The sequence below is a fragment of the Mya arenaria genome, chromosome 5 (genome assembly GCF_026914265.1).
Source record: "Mya arenaria isolate MELC-2E11 chromosome 5, ASM2691426v1".
NCBI lineage: Eukaryota > Metazoa > Mollusca > Bivalvia > Myida > Myidae > Mya > Mya arenaria.
In genome coordinates this window covers 12588462-12610655 of record NC_069126.1, presented here as the reverse complement: position 1 = coordinate 12610655, position 22194 = coordinate 12588462, and the positions used below count along the sequence as shown (strand labels likewise).

The following is a 22194-nucleotide window of genomic DNA, read 5'->3' as shown; positions in this document are numbered from 1 at the left end:
AGTGCTTTCGCAGGTACTCTCAGAAAGTATTTGCTAATTTAACATGTTTGCCATGCACTGTTGTTACAGTTGGTCTATCACCTAATTAAATGCCACCATCATATTCTATTTTAGCAGAACAACATATTTTTATGTATTACTAAGAGCTAAATACAGGTTTTCTATGTTCATACAGAAACTTGAAACTGTAAAAAACGTATTTAGTATTTAAGACTCCTAGTTTTTGAGACATATTCTTCTTTTAAAGGCCTCGTTTATGTTATTCTACTGTAATTGTACCTCTCTCAAATTGTATGCATACCTGAGATTCCATTATCAGAGCGTGGCTGAGTGTGCAAACAAACTGACCAGCTTTTTTATCCTCAGCTGACCATCCACCAACATGCCAACAGACAACAGAGGACAAAAGATATTAGGTCCAATAATCGACATTGCGTTATATCTCAGATTTATTTGCGGGAGATGGGGTGCGAGTTGCCACTTATGGGAGGGTTAAATTAGGCCTTCATCTCGCTATAAGGGGACACATTTTTGTTGTTTTTGTACATGGTAAAGAGCCTCTTGATATATCAATGGTCTTTCAAGAGAGATACTTGTTCCATTTTGGTCTAAGATGTAGCTGTTTAGAAACATGGAATTATGGTAAACAAACGTTGAATTTTATCACATTTTCAACTGGGTTCAAAATATCACCCCTGATAGCAATTGCAGCCAACTAATGGAAACTCATACATTAAATGTCAGTTACTATTTTGTCAAAACTGCGTTTTCAAAACACACTGTTTTGTATGAACTGACTTCGTGGAGTATTATTTTTTTATTTTTGCATGTTATTTGGGCAGTACTAGGGCCTAAAAAAATTGTTTGGTTAGGGTTACATTCTTTTCAAAAATAGGTAGGGTAGGTAGGCTTTTTATTTTTTTTAATTATTTTTTTTATTAGGCTTTATATAAGAATGTCATTTTCATCATTGGATAATAGTGTTAAAGTTATCGTCTTTATAAGCATTTAAGGTTTTAAACTACATATTGAAAAGCAAAAACAAATTATTTGTTTTAGTTTTTCATTTTTTTTCAAACTGACTATAAAAACGGTAGGGTCGGCGCCTATTCCGTAGGTAGGGTCGGATAACCCGAACCAAATGTATTTTTTTAGGCCTAGTATGACAATCAATTTATAACATATAATATTGCGACACTTTATGAACAGAACAGAACAGAACAGATATTTTATTAGACTTATACAATTGTACATCGTCTTAATACATATAGTTATACATAAGTTTATGTACAGCTATTAAAACTAATTTCGAGTGTAAATACAGGCGACTTCCTTTAACACCAATAAGTGTCACACAATTCAGTGACATGTTTTTATGCATACCGTTCACATGTATTTTTAAAGCCTGTTTTTGAACAGTTTAGTGGTGTGAAAGACACAAACTACCTCGGAAAATCTAGGACTAAATTTTTTTCCAACAAGGCCGCCAACAACAATAGAAGGAACATGTTATAAAATGGCTGGGTTAAATAATGAGACAGTTGAAGAAAATGGTAACTGCAATTTGTTTTTTTTATCTGTCTGTTGATTATGTTGAACTAGTTATGTGTATGCTACACTTGATTTTTGTTTGTATATAATGCGTTTATTTAAATGTTTGTGTTATGTTTTATTCTCTGAAGAATCTGTCGTATATAGGATATCTTGGTTCATAGATGTATGCTATAGAAGTAATTGTTTGTTTCATAGTAAGATCGCTATATATGCATATTTCACTGAGTGCTCACCAAAATCCATATTTCACGAGTAGCGTAACCAGTAGTGAAATGTTTCTTTTGGTGTTCACGAGGTGAAAGTTATTGCGATATTACACTGACCCACTTTATATTTTATTGAATGCTTTAAAAGAATATCAAATTACTGTTAATTGAACTTTTTTTGAAAACGTTTAAAAATAACGTTGTATCGGTCGCTGGAATCGTATCCAAGCCATTTGTGCGCTGACGTTTCATTTTGAAGTGAGAGCGGGCTAAACGATTTTTTTTCATTATGCTTTTAAAATTATAGCGTTATACTTAATATAACGCCATTAAATAATTCTATGAGCATAATCGGAATAAGTCTTCGAAAACAATATGCATTTTTTAGTTCTCATGTTCTTGTTTAACCGAGTGCACATTCTATTTAACGTACATTTTGTAAATAAAAAAAATCAATTCTTGTTCTTTTATAAACAAATATATTTTTATATTTTGTTTAAATATTTTAACCAAATTGTTTGCGTTAGCGTCCTTATACATGCACTGAACACGTAAACACCAGTTAAGGACAACCTTTTTTGAGTAAAGTTACTCAAAAAGTTGCTCTATAACAACTTTTTTAGCATTACCAATATAATGTATAGAAGAAAACAATAAGTATTTTGAACCATACAAGACAGTAAGACGATAAAATAAATTGAATTAGTTATCGAGTAAGAACTTAAGTAATTTCTATGACTATGACTATAACTATGGCCTCATCGTACTGGATGGCAGCAAGAAAGTCAATCCACGTTGTTATCTCCATTCAATGTCCCCAGTTTAACATTGTACGAAAACACAGGGAGTTGACAAACATTTACTTGGCATTTTATGTTGTCCTTCTTCATTTTATCGAGTATTGACTTAAAATTTTATTTTGTATACTATGGCGGCATATAACTGTCGTATGGCGGCATATAACTGCCGTAAGATAATATGTTCGCGAATTGTTTCGTTTTAACTACTTAATTTTCGCGATAAGTATCTAGTTATCTAGTTAATATTCGCGAAACTCTCTCTGTAAGATAAATACCATAAGACTAAAAACAAACTTAAATTTGCCCAGGACTGCCACGTCTTACCTTTTTTAGTTGTACAACATTAACAGGTTAACTAGTTATGGTTTGCGAATTCCACTTAAATTCAAATCAAAAGTGCGTCTATCAAGTGTGCCCTTTAATATACTAAGCACATTTACTTGATGTGACACTCTTATTCAAAATCAATACATACACATGTATAACAAACATAATTTAATTACTTACTAAATAATGCATCTATGGATATTATCAATTACTGATAACAAGATTGTAACCGTGTATTTAATAGCTGAAATGCAAACATATTTAATGATGAGTGAGTGCTAAAACATTAACTGTGATCTACTATCGTCTCATAGGGTAGAAATACACATGTACCTTGTTTTCTGCACCTTTCCTTCAAATAGAACGCGGCATCCTTCATAAGAATCATCGTTTTCAACATTTATTCATCCTTTTCGGTATATCAAAACAATTGCATTTATTGTGGTAAATCTAATTTGGGAGTAAAAGTGCATTTTTAAGTAGATTGTATTGGAAATCAGTAGTTTTCTTTTCTTACAGCCACCGAAAACACAACGGAGGTGGTCCCTGAGATGTATCACCACTGTAAGCATCGCTTTCAATGTTTTGCAATAAAAAATGAACTAAAGTGTATGAACCCACTCTATGAATTGTAATCCATTTCATTTCGTCGTAGTTTTGGTTACAAATTCTGATCGGTATAATTAACTGACTATATGAATTAAATCTTTTAAAATCATAATGAAATTCATACAAACGGTATTTTTTTTCGTAAAAAACAAACACTTATAACGGCATGTCTGAGGGTGTCACCCGAATTTCGGTAAGCTGAATGCAGACCATTTTTGTCCGGTATTCCGGACGTCGAGGTAAAGTACGCCGGATTCCACTATGAGTATATAGCAACTGGAATCTGATTCCATATGAATACTATCAAACAAAAATAACAGTCATACAAATGAATTTACAAATAGTTCGTTAATCTTGCAACCATTTCTAGAGATGTATACAAAAACTTTTTGGATATAGGACATTTACACACTTATATAGTTCATACGAAGAGCATGCTCCGAGTTCTTCTTTAGCCCAACCGTGATTTCCAGGAACCGCCGCTAGTGACATTGATGCAGTATGGAAGTAATTCTGTTATTGGAATAGCGTAAATAATTCAGAACAATATATCATTTTCAACAATATTTATCGGTTAGATTGAGTACGTGGTATAAACAGCTCTTAAAATAAATTGCATGCGGCCTTTTAACGAATAACACTTAAATTTCCTTGTCCCTTTGGTATAGTTATATGTAGCCTTTAAGTGAATTGCCACTAAATTGACCTAAGAAGCCATTATTAAAGTAAACAATACGAAATTCATCAGGGCGTTGTATTAGTGAGTGCTATTAAAAGGTATACCATATTCCAGTTCTAGAATTAGCGACATTCCTGATTCCGACCCAAAAGTAAACGGGGTTGCGGAGATTCCGACCTAAAAGCGGTATTGCAGAATCCGGCCCAAAAGTAACCAGTATTGCGGACTCCGGTCCAAATGTAAATAGTATTCCAGATTCGGACCCAAATGTCATCGGTATTCTGGAATCTGGCCCAAAAGTGAACGGTATTCAAGTTTGATCAGGTTATCATTGAGGCGCGGTTTTCTGACATATAGCAAATAAAAACACATTTTTCGCACAAAGAAATGCCCGACAGCAGTATAAACTTAATTAATACGCGGATTTTTAATTCGACCTTCCTGCCATTCCTTAGATCCCGGACAAAAGTAAACACTATTCCGTATTCCAACCCACAACTAAACCGTATTGCGGCCAAAAGTAAACGGTATTCCGGATTCTACAGGAGGAAGGGATGACACTCTCATGTCCGTATAACGCAAAGGCTAACTTTCAATATAATAATTCATATCGTTAACTCATGCCAAAAAGCTATTTTGCTAAACATATTTACTTATTTGTTGTTATGAAACTGTTTTGCCAATATACACAATTTACTTTCCGTCTGCGTGTTTCAGTAACCCTCTATATCGGTGTCAGCGTGGGTGCTGGGATTGCAGTCTGCCTCATCATTATTCTCGCCATCGTCTGTTACAAACGCAGGTACATATCAACAGGCCAGAATAAATAGAACAGCAAATATATCATAAATGATATTTGTATGAACACGCCGACTTGATTGAGCTCACCAGGACCCCCCAAAAATGTGTTTGTAGTCTGATGTCTTTAGTGTATCGAACTACTTCAAAATGCTGCATGTGAAGTTGTTAACGCTCTTAACAGTTGCAACTTCTGCCCTTTCGTCCTTAATTTAAGTGTGAGAATGTAGTGTAGTCAATGCCACATTCACTTACGGTTAATGGGGCAATCTTATCAAAGCACTTATAGTACGATCACTTTTTCGAATTGTTTTCTTTTCTGAGAAGTTATAATATATACATATGTATTTAGAATCTAAGAGCTTTATTGGTCCGTTATGGGACAGTTTATTTCAATTTAATTTGTGACACTCGATTGAATGTAATTCTTGATCTTACGTTTCTTTTTGGCATACGCTCGTAAATATACATCCTCGGCACCCCAACGTTAAGAGCTTCCTTTCATATACAGTCGAACTCGCTTGCCTCGAAATCCTCGTTGGCACGAACTTGATGTAAAGGACTGATTTTATTTTAAACTGAAGGCAAACAATCCCGTTTTGCTTGAACTTTCCGAGGCTTGAGGTATTTTCGCCGGTCCCTGGGAGATCGAGCCAACGGGGTTCGACTTTTTGTATGATATATTCGCTGGGGCGCCGAGGATGGTTGATTTAAAACCGACAACAGGGAGGTCATTAGGTCAAATGATAAAACAACAGTTATATATTATTATGGCTTTTCTTTTAACCAATGTTCATTAGAACTGTTAAGAATGTAAGCCTCTGTGACATGTAGTGGCTCAAGTTATAGTATTCATAATACTTTGTCATAAAATAAGCTACTAGGTCAAATATTCGAATAATTTTGTAAACAGTCTAAATATCATTTCTTTCAAATCTAATGATCTTTTATCAGAAAGTTTATGTCTAAAGACTTGAGGTACAACACGCTCACAAATCAAACAAACAAGTTCGGCAAAAAATATGGTCAAACTGTTAGAAAACTTCGTTAACATTACAGAGATCACATTTGTAGCGCATGTTTATGAAAGGTAGTGAAATTTTATTTTGATTTATATGACAATTTCTTATACGTAGATTATGTTTGTCAAAACGTACGTAGCGATGTCAGCTTAATTTAGAATAACGAAGCGTTCTCTGAACTGAACATTGTGAAACCTTTTCCGTAAAAGGATTTTTGCTCAAACAATTTTATTCCTAATAAAATACAGGCTTCACATTCGGTATGGCGGAGACAGAAGATCCAGTTCGAGACGACTGTTTCTACGTGGATTTAGCACTGTTTCCCAGCGTGGTGTTATAGACAGTACTGCAGAGTTCGAAATTTCCAACATACATGGGGGAACCAGCGTATCAAGTAGTGTTGATAATAGACCAACTTCCGGTGGTTCAAAATCTGGACAGTTGCCTAAGAAACCTTTGAGAAAAAAGACTCGGACCTCATCTTCGGCTGTGCGTTACGAGAATGTGGCCGTTGACCCCAAATGTGGTATTGTGGTTAAAAGCACTAGTTTGGAATCGGATATACCGTACATGGACCGAACTTTAGAGAGCAGGTTGTCGTTCGATGGTGAACTGCATGACGAGGTGTTTGAATAAATGAAGTTCTATGGTCATGTAGACTGATGTGATGTATGATTTATCGTTGTAATTCCAATACAGATGTTATAATAAGAACATGCGGATCATACTGTCCGCAAAAGACAGTTCAACCACGACAAAGCGTTTGCAAAACCACACACTAGATTAGTTAAATATTCTTGTGAATATAATGATTGACGCAATTAGACTCATTGCTGCTTGTAACTTTCTGTGTTTATCTGGTATGAAACAGAACACAATGGGCCGATTGCTCAGGACTTTGTTAAAGTTGACAACGTTTTTAACGTTATCAATCGCCAGGCGCCGTATTCAATAAGCATCTTAGTAACAATTTTCAACTTAGTGAAAAAAATGCCTTTTTTCTAATTTTAATTTTAAGAAAACGAACAATGTTTGTACACACAAAAATTGAAAATAAGCAAGAACATGGTCTAAACAATATATGAAAGTACGGGGTATTTAAAATATTTGATGTCAAAAAGTACGAAATTCTCGCTAAGTTAAAAATATTCACTAAGATGCTTATTAATACGGCCCCAGGAACTTTATTGGACACACTTGTAATCTACAGTTATTATAACAAAGTTCGTGACGACCGTTTCAGTTATGCATGTTTCATTTAAACATTTAAGCATATCACAAACTATTTCACCATAGTGTTAACAAAGTTGTCAACGAAGTTCTGAACAGTCAGCCCAATATGTGAATACGTCGTTAAGATACAAGAGGTCATTCATGAACACCCTATATATTGCTAGCTTTTGTGACTTTGCTAAATTGAATCAAGTTAACAAGAACTGCAAACTTGATGAACATGTTCTTACTGTACCAATAACGTTCTAAATTAACATGGTACATAACGAGTTGGTGCACAGTCCCTTTAGCTTCTTAGGTACGATGTTTCACTGCGTGTCATAGTTTGTTTCAAAACGGTATGCTATAAATCGATTAACAAAAACAAACACATATTGTAACAACATTTAAAGTTGCAAAGGATTAATTCACATGGAACGTTTTGACCGAATTTGACCTGGTTTCCAAACTGATGTGACCATTCGTATAGCTTGACCTGGATTTGAAGCGAACTAAGCGAGTACAAATGTGTACATGTTTAAAATTAAAAAAGTTATCAGTAATACTTGAACTTTAAAAATCAATAAAATGAAATTTTTGAAAAAATCTGCCAGTCGGTGTTTATTTTCCACTTTCCTAACACAGAGTTTTCATGGGGAAGGGCGGTGTGTAAGCATTTCCAGTTTGATCCTTGCTATTAAACTGTCAAGCATGTTGAAAAATACCTCTCACACAAGGTGGAAAGTCATATCATTTTTTAATGTCACTGTAATCTTTAACATAAAAGATTTCATAACAATTCTTTTTATATGATATAACCGAAATACACTTATAGAACGATCCTACTTTACCTTCCCCTCATTACACTTGTTTGCCGTTGTGCGTTTTTTTTTTTTTCGTTATTTCCTAATAGGTGAACATTTATTGAGTGAGCATGTGTAAAATGTGACCATTTTATATCTTTATAAAATCTACAAAAGTGAATTACCCCGATGTAGGTCGGTTTGGTTAAGGGTCCCGGTTCTCCAAAATAAAAAAAATAAAACAGAAAAAGTTATGCCTACATACCTTACCTATTTTTGTTTAGATTTTACTGGAAACAAAAAAAAACTCTTTTGGCATTATTTCATTTTAAAGTAGATTGGTCATTGAATAAAATCTTTCAATGAAATCAAAAATGAACGAAACAACTTTGTCTTTAGAATACACATGAGGATCATAGAGAGGTGGATTGCATAAAGCAATATACGTACATAATGCATCGACAGTTTAACTCTTTATTCGTAATTTGTCAATGTAAGTAAAGCACAACTATGCACTTGTGTACCCGTAAATTTTCATCAATGCTAAAACAAAGGAATCCTGATAAAAATGTAATAGTTGATTACACGGTTCGCGTTCATGGTGTTCGCCAGGAGTACGCTGGGTACCACAAAACATTTTCCACTGGTAACAGACGCGAGCTAATGTAACGGTCCACTGTAGGAGGTGGATGTGCGTTCGTAGTATAACATTTCGTTATAGACGGAAGTATGTTCATGGTACGTATGTTTGCTTGGCTGGTAATATGCAAATTAGCAAAGCACGGATTCTGTGTGGATTGAGAATTTACTGTATATAAAGACCAGTCGACCCTTCTAGGTCGAGCATGCTTTTCTCTGAAGGGATCTGTAGGGCTTGTTGGTCTCGCACGTTACTTAATGTCGGCAGTGGTGGGATGTTGACAACTGCCGAATTGGAGTTGCCTTGACCAGGAGTTTCGGAGGCCTAGACTCGGGACGACTCTTCTCGTAATAGACGGAAGTATGTTCATAGTACGTATCTTTACTTGGTTAGTAATATGCAAATTAGTAATGGACGGGCTCTGTGTGGATTGAAAATTTACTGTATATACGACCCCTTCTAGGTCGTGCATGCTTTTCTGTGAAGGGATCTGTTGGGCTTGTTGGTCACGCACGTTACACTAGTATAACGAGAGCGTGAACCCCTCCCTGTTCATAGGATAAGATGAAACTTAGATTATTTGTATTTTCCGCTTATACCGTTAATCTTAGACATGTCATTTGGTTAAAAATTGACGCCTCTTTATGAGGGGTTTAATGGTTTTTGAGCTCTGGCCAGAATATTTCGCACGACGACGGAACGGACCCTATAATGTGGAGTTCCTTCCCCTAGCATTATCGTTATCGGGGCGTATTTGTATGAAATATCAGTAAGCAGGGAACAAGATTTCGGAACCTATGAAAATATCCCGACACTCTCCGATAACAAGGACATAGTTAACAAAGGGAAAAGCAACTTCAACACATATGAAGTACATGTATAATAATTAACAAAAGGACAATAATTGAAATACTGCACAAAGCGTTATGGTTCCTTTGCACTGTACTTCTTCTACATGAGATCGATCTAGATATGAACGTTGAAGTCAAAACCTCAAAAACGTTTTCAAGTTAAGCTCCAGACAACATTGCCTGGACACATACACACGCCTACCATTTCCTTTTTGCCTGTAGTCGGCGTTGCCAACACTGGAGCTTATCAGGCTAACGGCGATCTATATCGATTTCTCCTCTCAGTGCAATGGTAGCGTAGATATTAGCGAGTTGAGCAATTATTAATCTGTTGGACGCATGGCTAGATTAAGGCAGATAAGCAATATAGAATTTAAGGGGGTCATTAAGTTGACCAGTCTTCATAGCTTATAATATACGTTTCGATAGAACTTTTAGTATTAGCCATAATTGAGTAGAGGCAGCTAATTTGCAGAGGAAACGTTGTTTGAATGACTTGACTTTGACTTGCTACAGGACTGAAATCTCAAATCATATCTAATTAGTTTACTAGACATTACATTAAAGCCATTTTCACACCATTCTAAAAAGAGTTTGATATTTCTTCAGAAGTGTAAAACAAAATAGGGTGTGATATTTCGGAAAAGAGAGATAAAATAAACTATAATCTGCTGTTGCTATTATTTAGTACCGGTCTTTTAGGACAATTTAAATGCCATTTATGTTGAAAAAAACGTGAGAACGTTAACTACAACGAATGCATGAAAGAGGATATCTTCTATATGACAAGCCGAAAACAATCAATGTTGAGTTGGGTGCAAAAGAAAACTGAACCAAAGTGTATACAATTAAGAAGTAGAACTTGTGCATAACTAATTAAACATGACTTCTCTCCTCTCTCCAGTGTTACAAACATGCAGGAAAGTCTTGGTTGGCGCTCACTTGAACAACGTAGACTAGATTCCCGACTTGTACTGTTTTACAACATATACCATCATCATGTTGCTATTACGCTGCCATCTTATATTCAAACACCAATAAGATTTACCAGACTAATGCACCCACTATGTTTCAGACAAATTCAAGTAAAAACTGACTATCACAAATTTTCATTCTATCCTCACTCGGTTGTACTTTGGAACAGTTTGCCAAATCATATTGTCACTATCCCCACCCCTGACACATTCAAGGGGGCTGTGGCAACCATTAAGCATTAGATAAGCGAGCAGTGTTTTTATCCTTCTACCAGTTCACCAATCACTTTTTATCATTTATAATTGTGTTCTCTTTCATACCCTAGTTCTCACTTTTCTGATGTGATTTGCCGCATCAGTGTTTTATTTTTTCACTAACAAGCCGGCGCGCACCGTTCATGTCAGTAACACTCGGAAGAGGAGTTGACATTAAACAGAGATAGATAGAATTATTTGGTGACTCGATGCAGTCATGCAAATTAATATCTTTCAATACCCTATTATCATGTATCATGTTTCATAGCCCATATTTATTGTCAAATTAAACTTGAAACATTAACATTTTAAAAGAAAAAAAAATCAATTCAAAACGTTATATAAACTATATTTCGGTAATTTTAAAATTGTGAACATCTGTTACGCAATAGCACCTGTCGCCCTGTCTAACTCTATAGGCACGTTGGCTACATTGGATTTCTCCAAAGTTGGCAATGCGGGGGGGAAATAAATTAATCCGAACCTTATGGAGGGAACTGATAAAACACAACACTCTACCATCTAACTTTTATTTTGGTATATATAATCACAACAATAACCCATCCTCAAAATATGTGTATAACATCAAATTTGGCTTAAATGTATAAAGGCAGCCCTGGGAGATCGAAAGACTTCTGTAATGGACATAGCTGTGTTGACATTTTATGCAATAAACATTTGTATAAAAAACTATGAATAGTAAAAGGCAGCCAAACTTTTATAGTTATTAAAGTAGTCTATTTTTTACAAAAACATTTTGTCAAGCTTAAAAGAACTATCAAGTGTTAAATTAACTTATACTGTAGTGGTCAATTCAATGTCTATTTATGTTATTTCATGATTTTTATCATTTAGAAATAAGAAACATTTGAAATAAAGGCGAAACACAAGAGTGTCACAGTGTCCAAGGTATATCATATGTTTATGTATATGGATTTTTTAAGTTATTCCAGTTAATTTCTAACATTCATTCTTGCAATATCAATATATTTATATTTGAGTATTTCTAATAATCAGCAGATAAACGCACTAAAGCTTATATAGAATAAGCACTAAGCTATATTGAATGAGTTCTAATGCTACAATGTATTTCGAATACATATCTGATTTTGCTTCTGTAACACAGAAATGCGATATTGTGTGACTAGAACAAAAAGTGGATAGGTATGTCGTCAAAAATGGAGAAATTGTTAAATTATGACACAGCAAAAGCCCTAGCTTTGGTCAACACTGGTCTTAATAGTAGGTAATAATTATAACAAAACTCATATTTTCCAACGTTTTGTCTGTTCCTGATGCAAACATTAATATTGAGTCTTCAGTTTAAATTTTAGCACATATATAATTCAAGCTATGAGATTCATTATACACAACACTATCTATAAATTATAAAAGTGAAACAGATTGAAATTTGTCCACTACTTTACAGACTTTAGAAAGCCTGCCCTGTACTCATAAAACAATTTAAGTATTTACCTTAATTAAGTGGATTTCCTAAAATTGTCATAGCCTGTCAAATTAAAAGAAAAGTAGAAGTGTTTTTAACATAAAAAGGTGTTTTTACTATTAATTCTATGAAAATAAAGTATTAAGGAAATTATTACATCATAATGTCATTTGAACAATGATATACTTAATTTACGAAAATGACTTAAGATAGGAAATGACTTAAGATGTTTAATTAATACAAGCTACGGGCAACCAATAGTCTTTTCAACTTGTGTTAACAAAGTACAGAACATTTCCATGTATGCAATTTATGTAGCGAAATATATATGTATGAACTTTCAGATTTGAAAAATGTCACACTACTTTCATAAAAAAAGTACTAACAAATGCATATCATAAGGAACATTATCAAATCATAATAAAATTTATGATTGGTTTACTATTACACAATGATATCCAGCAAATGAATAAACAAAATAGCAAATATATGTTTCCAAAAAAAAAATGTGATTTTAATGACAATTTGATTAAAATTAGCTTTGAGGCAAGAACCCATATTCAATACATTTCTAATCCTTATCCTTAAAGATGACCATGCAATTACATTCAGTCTATTGGTCAACTAGTTTTACTGTCCAATCATAGCACTTGATCATAAATTTAAGTTAAATCTTATTTTTGATATCAAATTTAGCCCTAGAGCATTCGGAACTCCTCGGCCATTTTCCAGCGAACATGATCTCAGATGTTTATGGATGGTTTACAATTTCAGAAATCTTTATATTTAACTACATTGCAGTAGATCCCTAGTAATTTCAATTAAGCAGTTAAACCTAAGGACTTTACTCAGGAAATCTTAATTATTTATGCACTTAAACACTTCACTTACAATCACTTTAAACTTAGGCATATATATATGATACACATTAAAACACTTCAATTAATTAAAACTTTTATTTAAAATTTTCCAAACTACTTCTACATACATGCCATATTTCTGAGAGGCTTCCCAGGGGATTTTGGTCTGAATTCCAGGGGATTTTGATATTACACCAGGGGATTTTTATGCGACGAAAATTTGCACAATATCTGCATTTATAATATAAGAATAAATACAGAAATACACTCAAATTACAATAATTTTTGGACTTAGTCATCATGGTCCTTCATGGAATTTCACACTCATAATATTATTGATGCTTTCCACTGTTTGTTTTTTTTTTAAATTCCAGGGGATATGGATCCCCCGGCGGGGGACCAAGGGATGGGTCGAAATTCCGGGGGATTTTTCCCCCCGCCGGGAGATATGGCATGTATGCTTCTACTGATGTACGGGCATACATTCAAGGTTGTTTTTGATGCAAAAAGGCTGAGGAATTCAGAATGGCCCCAGAGTAAATGTCGCAAAAAGTTAAAAAAAAGTGTAACTACCACCAACAATAAGACAAGATATATACTTGCTTGAACAATATTGATACATACAATGCTCTCTTTAAAGACTACATGTACATGCATTCTTGCTTGTCATATGTATTGTATTGCTAGAAACATGCTTATGATTACAGATAAAAACATGTATGCTTTGGTTGCATATTATTAAGAAAACTTTGTAAATTTGGAAATAAAATAATCCTCAAAAAGAACTTCATTCATTTTTTATCACACTTTTTAACCAAAAAATGTATTACAAACTGGAATGTTTATGTACATGTAAAATTGTAAATGCATTTAGAATGGTGGTGTGTGGCCATAAATGCATATATGGTTGAGTGTAGCCTGAGAGAGCTTAGGAAGACTTGGTAGCAGCAGCGGCAGACTCTATAAATGTCGCCAGTTTGACATCGCGCTGGGACAAACCTCCACAATCATGGGTGCTCAGGGTGATTTGAACCTGCAGACATAAAATAAGTAAAAATCATTATTATAATGCATATACTGTAATACACAAACTTGTAGTAGTAGTTTATATGTCCTTTTTTCTGTATTATCAAATGTTAGCTTCAGCACCAAATAAACAATGCTTAATGCGTAATTTTATATACAGCAAAGTCTTAGCAAAAAAAAGTCCAATTCATCCATCATTTTTTTCCCTTGTTTCTACTAAAAAAAATAAGATAGGAAGATAGGCTTTCAACTGTTGTTGTTTTTTTTTTTTTTGGAGAACCATGATTCTGTTCCAAACCAACCTATATTAAGGTATATAACTATTGTAGACAACTTAAGATATAAAATTGTCAAATTTTGACATATTCACTCAAATTAATGCACATTTTTTATGAACTAAGGAAAAGAATCCACAATATGGCAAACAGAAAGTGTAGGATCGGGAGAAAAAAATGGGTTTTAAGGCAGGTTTATAATAGTGGATATGAACAATTTCTTTTTACGTCTTACCAAACAATAGGGTTGAAAAACAGGATTATTGTACATAGTACAGTAAACACACACTGTTGCAGTGTTGTATATAATATTACTACTGTATGCAAATGAACAATGAGCATTTCAAGTTATTGAAGCATTTAGAGATAATAACATTTTGACATTTTTATAATGATTGTTGTATTGTTACTGTAGTGGGTCTCTCAGTTTCGAATTGTTTGACAAGGGGCTGACTGTTCAGAACTTTGTTCAAATTAACTACATTGATAATGTCATAATTGTTAACTTTCAAATCTTTACTGCTCTGGAAGTTAAATGGATACACTTGTGATCTGCAGAGCTCCTCACAAGAGTCAACTGTAACAGCTGTACATGTTTTTTTTTTAATATCTTAGCACATAATCAAATATTTCATGTCTGAAAGTTAAAGCTGCACTCTCACAGATTTACCATTTTACAACTTTTTTTTTTGTCTTGGAAAGAGCAAATTTTTGCTTAAATATCTGCAAACTAATGATTTAAGATTGCTGACAAAAAATCAGATCGTAGATTTTCATATTACCATTATTAATGTTTTATGGCTTAAACCGTTACTAACGGTTTAAAAAAAATGCATAAAACATAAATTTTTGAACTTAAATATAAAAATCTGCGATCTATTTTTTTGTTAGCAGTCTTATTTAACTGGTTTCCACAGATTTTCGCAAAAAATTGGCTTGTTCCAAGACAAAAAATAAAAAAGTTGTCAAAACGTTCAATATGTGAGAGTGCAGCTTTAACAACCATGTCATTAATCACTTCAATATAGTTCTGAGTGATTGTTTGCCTTAAAAATTGGATCTAAAATTTGAGGCTAGGCCAAAAAAAAAAATAGGTCTGTTTCCGGTCGCCCGACCGACCCTCTTATTTCCGCGCCGACCCTATACTTTTTATTGGTGTAAAAGTTAACTGCGCGCATATTTAGTACTTTTCGGTACTTTATTTCCGTTAATTTTCTTTTCTTTGGTCACAGTGCTCCAGCTAAGCATAATTAGCGTGGCGGGGCGCCCCGCTGCCCTTTTATGGCGCCCTGCTGCCTTTTCAAACGCCCCGCTGTGCCCTTTTCATTGACAGAGCCGCCTTTGATGATAAATAAAACAAATAAATCGCCCATTTGTGTCATCAAAGCGACATTGACCTCGCCGAAATTTTAACACATTGTAAATCTGTCAATCAGCGAGTATTTGGCCACTGTCCCATTAGTCAAAACATCGCAATTAGCCATAGGGTAATCCCCTAATCCGATAATTGGGCCGTGTCATCCAATTACCAAAACATCGCCGGTAGGCGGAGCTATTGAAAGTTAACCAATCAGAATGTACATTGAGAAGAACCTGATAATATGATATACGTTCATTAAAATGAGATAGAAAAGGCGACATAATTATGAAAAATCGTGTCAAGCATTGATGAAATTAAAAAGTAATTGTTATATGTATTGAACAAACAATGCCAGACATTTTAAACATTGATGTTTTTGAAGCAGACGGTCATAGCCATCTCGGGCCATCGGCAAGGTGGCGCTAAGAAAATCAAAAACATGACGTATCACCAAATATTTAATTGGTTTTCGTGAAATGTTCATGATAAAAAATTGATTTGTAAACACAAAAACATATTATTTTTTTTGCTTTATGTAGAGTTTTAATACTTACAGTATTTTTCTCCTGTTTACGATGTCAAAAATATCGGCGAGATCGCCATTTTGTCAGAACAATTTTCCGAGTTAATTTCTCAACCTCCCATTATGTATTGGTAAGTTTTCATCAAAGACAGTGATTTAAATGTCATTTGGTTCTTAAATGTCAGCATATTATTTAGCCAGAGACAAGTAAATAACAGCATAGCTGAATGTGACATTCGTACCCTATCCCGAACGTACCAAAATAAGATTCGTCCCCCTACTATATTGACAGGTCATTTATTAGTCATTTTGATTGTTTAAAATCCTTAGCTGTCTTGGTTTTTGTTTCATTTTTAGATGCTATTTGGAGATAAACTATGTCACATTGACACATACACTTTTGCTGAGCCAAAAATGATACATTTTTTATGAACATTTTATATAGTTATAGCAATCAGTTTGAATGTGAATATAAACTGAGGTGTGTGTTATGGCATAGTTTTTGTATCAGGTGTTACGAAAGTATCACTTCTCCTTAAAGTCTCCCCACTTCTCCCTAAATTGACTGAAGGGAGAAGTCACTTCTCCCAAAGTTTTCAGGAGAGTTTTAGAATTTTAATATTCTATCAAATATAAGAATAGCATTATAGCACAAATGTGAAATTGGTAAATATGAAAAATTGACAAATCTGAGGCACTCTTTTTCGACATCTGTCATACAGACAAACATGTTCAACAATACATGCATTTATATTCTAGAAAATGTATATCTATACATTATAATTAATACACATTATACAGTTCTTAATAAATGAATGGACTTGTATTTACATTTTATGCTTTAGTACCTTTTAAAATTGTCTCATATGCAGTTAATATGGTTGTTTTTGAATAAAAGTCAGCCGCCTTCTATTCTAGATCACTTCCCCCCCCCCAAAAAAAAAAAAAAAAAAAAAAAAAAAAAAAATGCCTACCTACCTACCCTCTTTTTTTTGGGAAGGAGACCGGAAACGAACCTATTTTTTTTTTTGGCCCTACTGAGCTTGTCCTTAAAGCTTCCATCGTCATATTCAGATCAAGTGCAAAATTAATATATAGCCTGTTTAAAGCCTGATTAAAGAAACCACGTACTGTTGCTATTTGCCTAAGTATGCAACAGTGTCACATCACTTGGCTATTTAAATATTAACATAGCATTACATGAATGTCATGGTGGCATAGAAAGCTTTAACAAATGATGAAACTGGGGCGCTGTTTTGGAGGGGGGGGGGGGTAAGGGGGGGGGGGGTACAAACTGACTGTCTCTTCAGTGCAAAAAGGCACTGTCAGCTTTGTTTAACTGACTCGCAAGCATATTTTAAGTTTATATAAGGCTGTCTTCCAAGTATTTTTTTGCCCAATTCCCCACAAATGAAATACAACCCTGAGGCAGTGGTTCATTTTTTTTGCCATTTTCATTATTTGTATATGAAAATATCAAGCAAGAAGACTGACCTTGTTATAAACGTTAAACCATTCTGGGTGATGATCCATCTTCTCGGCTTGTAAGGCAACACGACTCATAAAACCCCATGCCTGAAATAAAAAACAAAGTTGTCTATTATATTTTTTGAACACTTTATTTATAATAGGAATTTGAGGGACTTTCTTATTTATGGCTAAATTCATAATACAAGCAAACCTAATCATAATTATTATGCTGGGCCTGCTCGAGTGAGCAAGCAGCTTTCAAACAAGAGCTTTCACAGAGACAGCGCGCTCGACTATATCGCCGCTTTTCACTGTAAGGATTGAAAAGTTTTGGCGAGACATGGATCACTGTAAACTTTGATTAGATTTCAATGCAATACATGATGTATTTGCTGTGATATTATCATAAATGTTGTTACATGCCAAATCAAAACCAGAATTTCTAAGTCCAATAATAAAGGGCCATTATTTACAAAGTACAGTTATCTAACTTGGATATTCAATTAGGTTGGGTGGTTGAGTACCATTGTATAAAGTCGCAATGCAATACATTAAGTAGTTGCTGAGATATTAACCTATATGTGTGCTAACATGCAAAACTTTAACCATAATGTCGCATAATAAAGGGGCAAAAATTATATAATAGGCAAGATAGAGTTATCTTTCCTGATTAATTAAGAAGGTTAAATGGCTGGGAGCCTGTGTATGAAGTTTTAATGCAATACATGATGCATTTGAATTTCAATGTTGAATAAAAAAGGGCCATAATTTGAATCATTTTTTTGTGACAGCTTCCAATAAAAGCTAAAAAGTTCACGAAACTTGATTTAACCTGAACTTAGATATTCTGTTGAGGTGGCCAAGATTTAAAAATATTTGCCGAACAGTAGTTTTACTTGTCCCAGGCTCTGAAAAAGTGGGTTATTTCTGGCCAAGGTTAATAGCTTACTTTGTTCTTTACCAACAGTGGCCAAATGGTTTGGACTATTGACCAACAAGCTGTTCAATAAATGCTTTATTACATGATATATATATAAGTTTTAAGTAATGAAAATTGAATGGAATTTTTTTGTTAAATTTTCAACGATAATTTTTTTATTAAATACAGCAATATGAAAAAAATATGCAATATAGCAAAATAAAATATTTTGCCCACAAGAAAAATCGGACATGATGACTGGCTATAGAATTAAAACAAAAAAATATTGTATCGCATCATCGCATGAAAAACATCTCAATATTATAAAAGAGTATATGAATATGGAATATACATGTATAACAGTGTATGAATATTGAGAGAATTAATGATATAAATGTGAATTTCCATCCACTGACTGTACAGTGTAGATGTATAAAAATATTTGTACAGCACACATGGCATTCAGTGAAGTTACACAAAGGTCGTTGGGAAAATGGCGGCCTTTAATTGAATAAAAAAAATTGGCATGTACCTCATTGAAATTCTTGAAGAGAAACTCCTTGTAGATCGCGTCCCTGCCTTCAACCATCGTCCAGCCAGTGGTTTTCAGCGGTGACAGGGAGCTTGTACGCTCCTCCTCTGTGAGCTTAGCACGCTTTGCATCTGATGCCTAGGGAAGAAAATAACACCATGAAACTAGATTGAATCAAATCTTTCTAGGCATTTCTTACACAATTTAGATGAACAAATTTAGGCCTAGTCCGATGATTGAACAGGACCTCTAGTCTGGCAGACACCATACACAACAGGTACAAACGGTAATGTGTCGTACTACTGGCAGAAATATCTTTTTAAATTTGCCTATCATTTTTCTCGATATCCTTATGCACCAGTCAATTGTAACCACGGCCCCCCAGGTCCGGGGGTATACCGGGGAGAGCCGGGGAAATGGGCCGTGTTTTTACCTTTCAGGTGGCCCTGCAGTGCCGGGTGAATGCTGTGGTTTTGTCTTCGCTTTAATAAATATAGCGGGGAATAGGCCTTACCTAGGGTTCCTGGGGTGCGGGGGCATTTGGCGGGGATTTTACCATCTGTTCGTCCCAGCAGGGCAGGGATTTTAGCCAGAGTTGGCTGGACCGAAAGTCAAAGTCCCCGGACCTGGGGGGCAGTGGTTACAATTGACTGGTGCACTACCCAACACATGTCCTTTTATGAGAGACTTGCCTTGCCATAATAATGCGCATTTAGGGCCTTCTTTCACATTTGGGCATTGATTTTGTTCAGGTAGAGTGGCCAATACATGAGGTATTGACTTAAAAAAGTGGTTACATGCAAAACTGTAGCCAGAATTTCTATGTCGAATAAACAAAAAGGGGCCATTATTTTAATTTAATGCAAACTGGAGTTATCTTACTTGGTTATTCAAGTAGATTGGATGGTTGAGTACCATTGTATAAAGTCGCAATGCAATCCATGTGTGCTTACATTCAAAACCTTAACCAGAATGTCTTAAGTCAAATAATAAAGGCCCATAATTTGCATTATATTCAAAAAAAGTGTTATCTGGGAATACATATCTAATGTTTCAATGCAATACATGATATATTTGCTGAGATATTGACTTAAATGTGGTTACATGCAAAACCTTAACCAGAATTTCTAAGTCAAATAATAAAGGGCAATTATTTTGCATTAAATGCAAACTAGAGTTATCTAACTTGGTTAATTAAGTAGGTTTGATGGTTGACTACCATTGTATAAAGTCTCAATGCAATACCTCAAGTAGTTGCTGAGATATTAACCTATGTGTGCTTACACGCAAAACCTTAACCAGAATTTCTAAGTCAAATAATAAAGGGCAATTATTTGCATTAAATGCAAACTAGAGTTACCTAACTTGATTAATTTAGTAGGTTGGATGGTTGAGTACCATTGTATCAAGTATCAATGCAATACCTCAAGTAGTTGCTGAGATATTAACCTATGTGTGCTTACACGCAAAACCTTAATCAGAATTTCTAAGTCAAATAATAAAGGCCTATTATTTGCATTCTATTCAAATAATTGTTATCTAACTTCATTAATTTAGTATGTAAGATAGTTTGGAATACATATCCAAAGTTTCAATGCAATTACTGATGTATTTACTGAGATAATGACTTAAAGGTGCTTACATGCAAAACCTTAACCAAGGTGTAATGCCAACGCCGACGCCAGGGTAAGTAGTATAGCTCTCCTTATTCTTCGAATAGTCGAGCTAAAAATGCTCAAAATATAGCTGTTAATACGGTAAGCCTTGCCCTAAACTCAGCCAATGGAAATTGCGACACAAAATTGGTCAAAAACATATACTTTAAAAGGTTGGAAATGTACCCAATGATGCTGAAACCCTTAAATACATGTATAAACAAATGCAAAGTCACATCAACATCATAAATGTACATTACACGAACATCTATAGGGGGACTAATAAAAACTGAAATGCTCACGTCTGCCATATTCAATAAAGAATGTGCTCCAGAAGTTAGTCTTCTATTAAAGAATACCAAATGAAAGCTTTTGCGTGTTTTCAATTTAAAATTACTGAGTCTAGAAAGACGCCTAAACTAGCCATATGTTGATTATCCGAAATCAATATCATCCGAATAAATTATAATTGATAAGGATGGTTCAAGGTTAAAGGTTTAAAAAGAGATGACATCGATATTTATACCCTTGATATGTAAGATACATACCATCTTTGCTAAGGAACGGTAGTTTTGCAATGAAACGATACTTCTTTTTGAGAACAATTGTAAAAGCATCTATCCGGCGAATATCAGGACAATATTTTCGAGGTAAATAGGACCGTAACACCGTCAACGGTAGCAGTCAATACTTAGTTTAAGGTTACACAAATCTCGGCAACTGTGCGTCGATATCGCACAGTATTTTCTTAGCAGAAGGTCTTAATATAAAGGTAATGTATTATACTTATTGCACGAATGATAAATATAGCTTTAAAATTAATGATTGAAAACAATTATTTATTCCACGAAAATGAAAAATGATATTAATTCAGTATTTCATATTACATAATCTAATTAATTTGATTATATTACTATAAAACACCATAATTTTATACTAGATGTATAAGAAAACACCGTTTGAGCATATTACAGTTAATTAACAAGGTCCATGAAAGAAAATACGATTTTAAATTTGCCCATTTATACGATGTGACTGAGCCCTTTTGACTTAGTGCATGAAAGCTCATTTCAATGCCAGTACAGCCCTTCATTATTCAATCAATTATATATTGAACTCAAAGTTTGATTTTGATATGTACTTCTTTTTTAAAACCTTCTTGGATGTTTGGTTTTACTTTAACTTACTCGTTTCATTCTCCTTTCCCTCTATATTGCCATGCATCGTTGCAACCATACTGACTATATGTATCTATATACATAGATCTAGCTACAACTTTGCAGACGATGCCGCAGTGATATATGAGTTGAAAGAATGTCTAGTGTAATCATTAAATCGCCTGCAGAGTTATTGTAATCGCTGGAAACTCACAGTTAAGTTGAGAACACTAAACAAAT

At 34.3% G+C, this 22194-nt stretch overlaps 2 protein-coding genes across 2 annotated transcripts; one reads left to right on the top strand and one right to left on the bottom strand.

The window, feature by feature from the left end:
* Positions 1 to 1350: 1350 nt before the first annotated feature.
* Positions 1351 to 6821, top strand: LOC128233502 (uncharacterized). The gene is made up of 4 exons (XM_052947202.1): positions 1351 to 1553; positions 3407 to 3451; positions 4893 to 4977; positions 6244 to 6821. The coding sequence occupies exons 1-4, from the start codon at positions 1517 to 1519 to the stop codon at positions 6629 to 6631; spliced, it is 555 nt and encodes a 184-aa protein (XP_052803162.1). The 5' UTR covers positions 1351 to 1516; the 3' UTR covers positions 6632 to 6821.
* Positions 6822 to 11246: 4425 nt separating this feature from the next.
* Positions 11247 to 21484, bottom strand: LOC128236094 (probable pterin-4-alpha-carbinolamine dehydratase). The gene is made up of 4 exons (XM_052950945.1): positions 21346 to 21484; positions 19143 to 19280; positions 17716 to 17796; positions 11247 to 14070 (listed from the first exon to the last, which is right to left on the bottom strand). Exons 1-4 carry the CDS (start codon positions 21412 to 21414, stop codon positions 13966 to 13968), a joined length of 393 nt encoding a protein of 130 aa, XP_052806905.1. The 5' UTR covers positions 21415 to 21484; the 3' UTR covers positions 11247 to 13965.
* Positions 21485 to 22194: the final 710 nt, after the last annotated feature.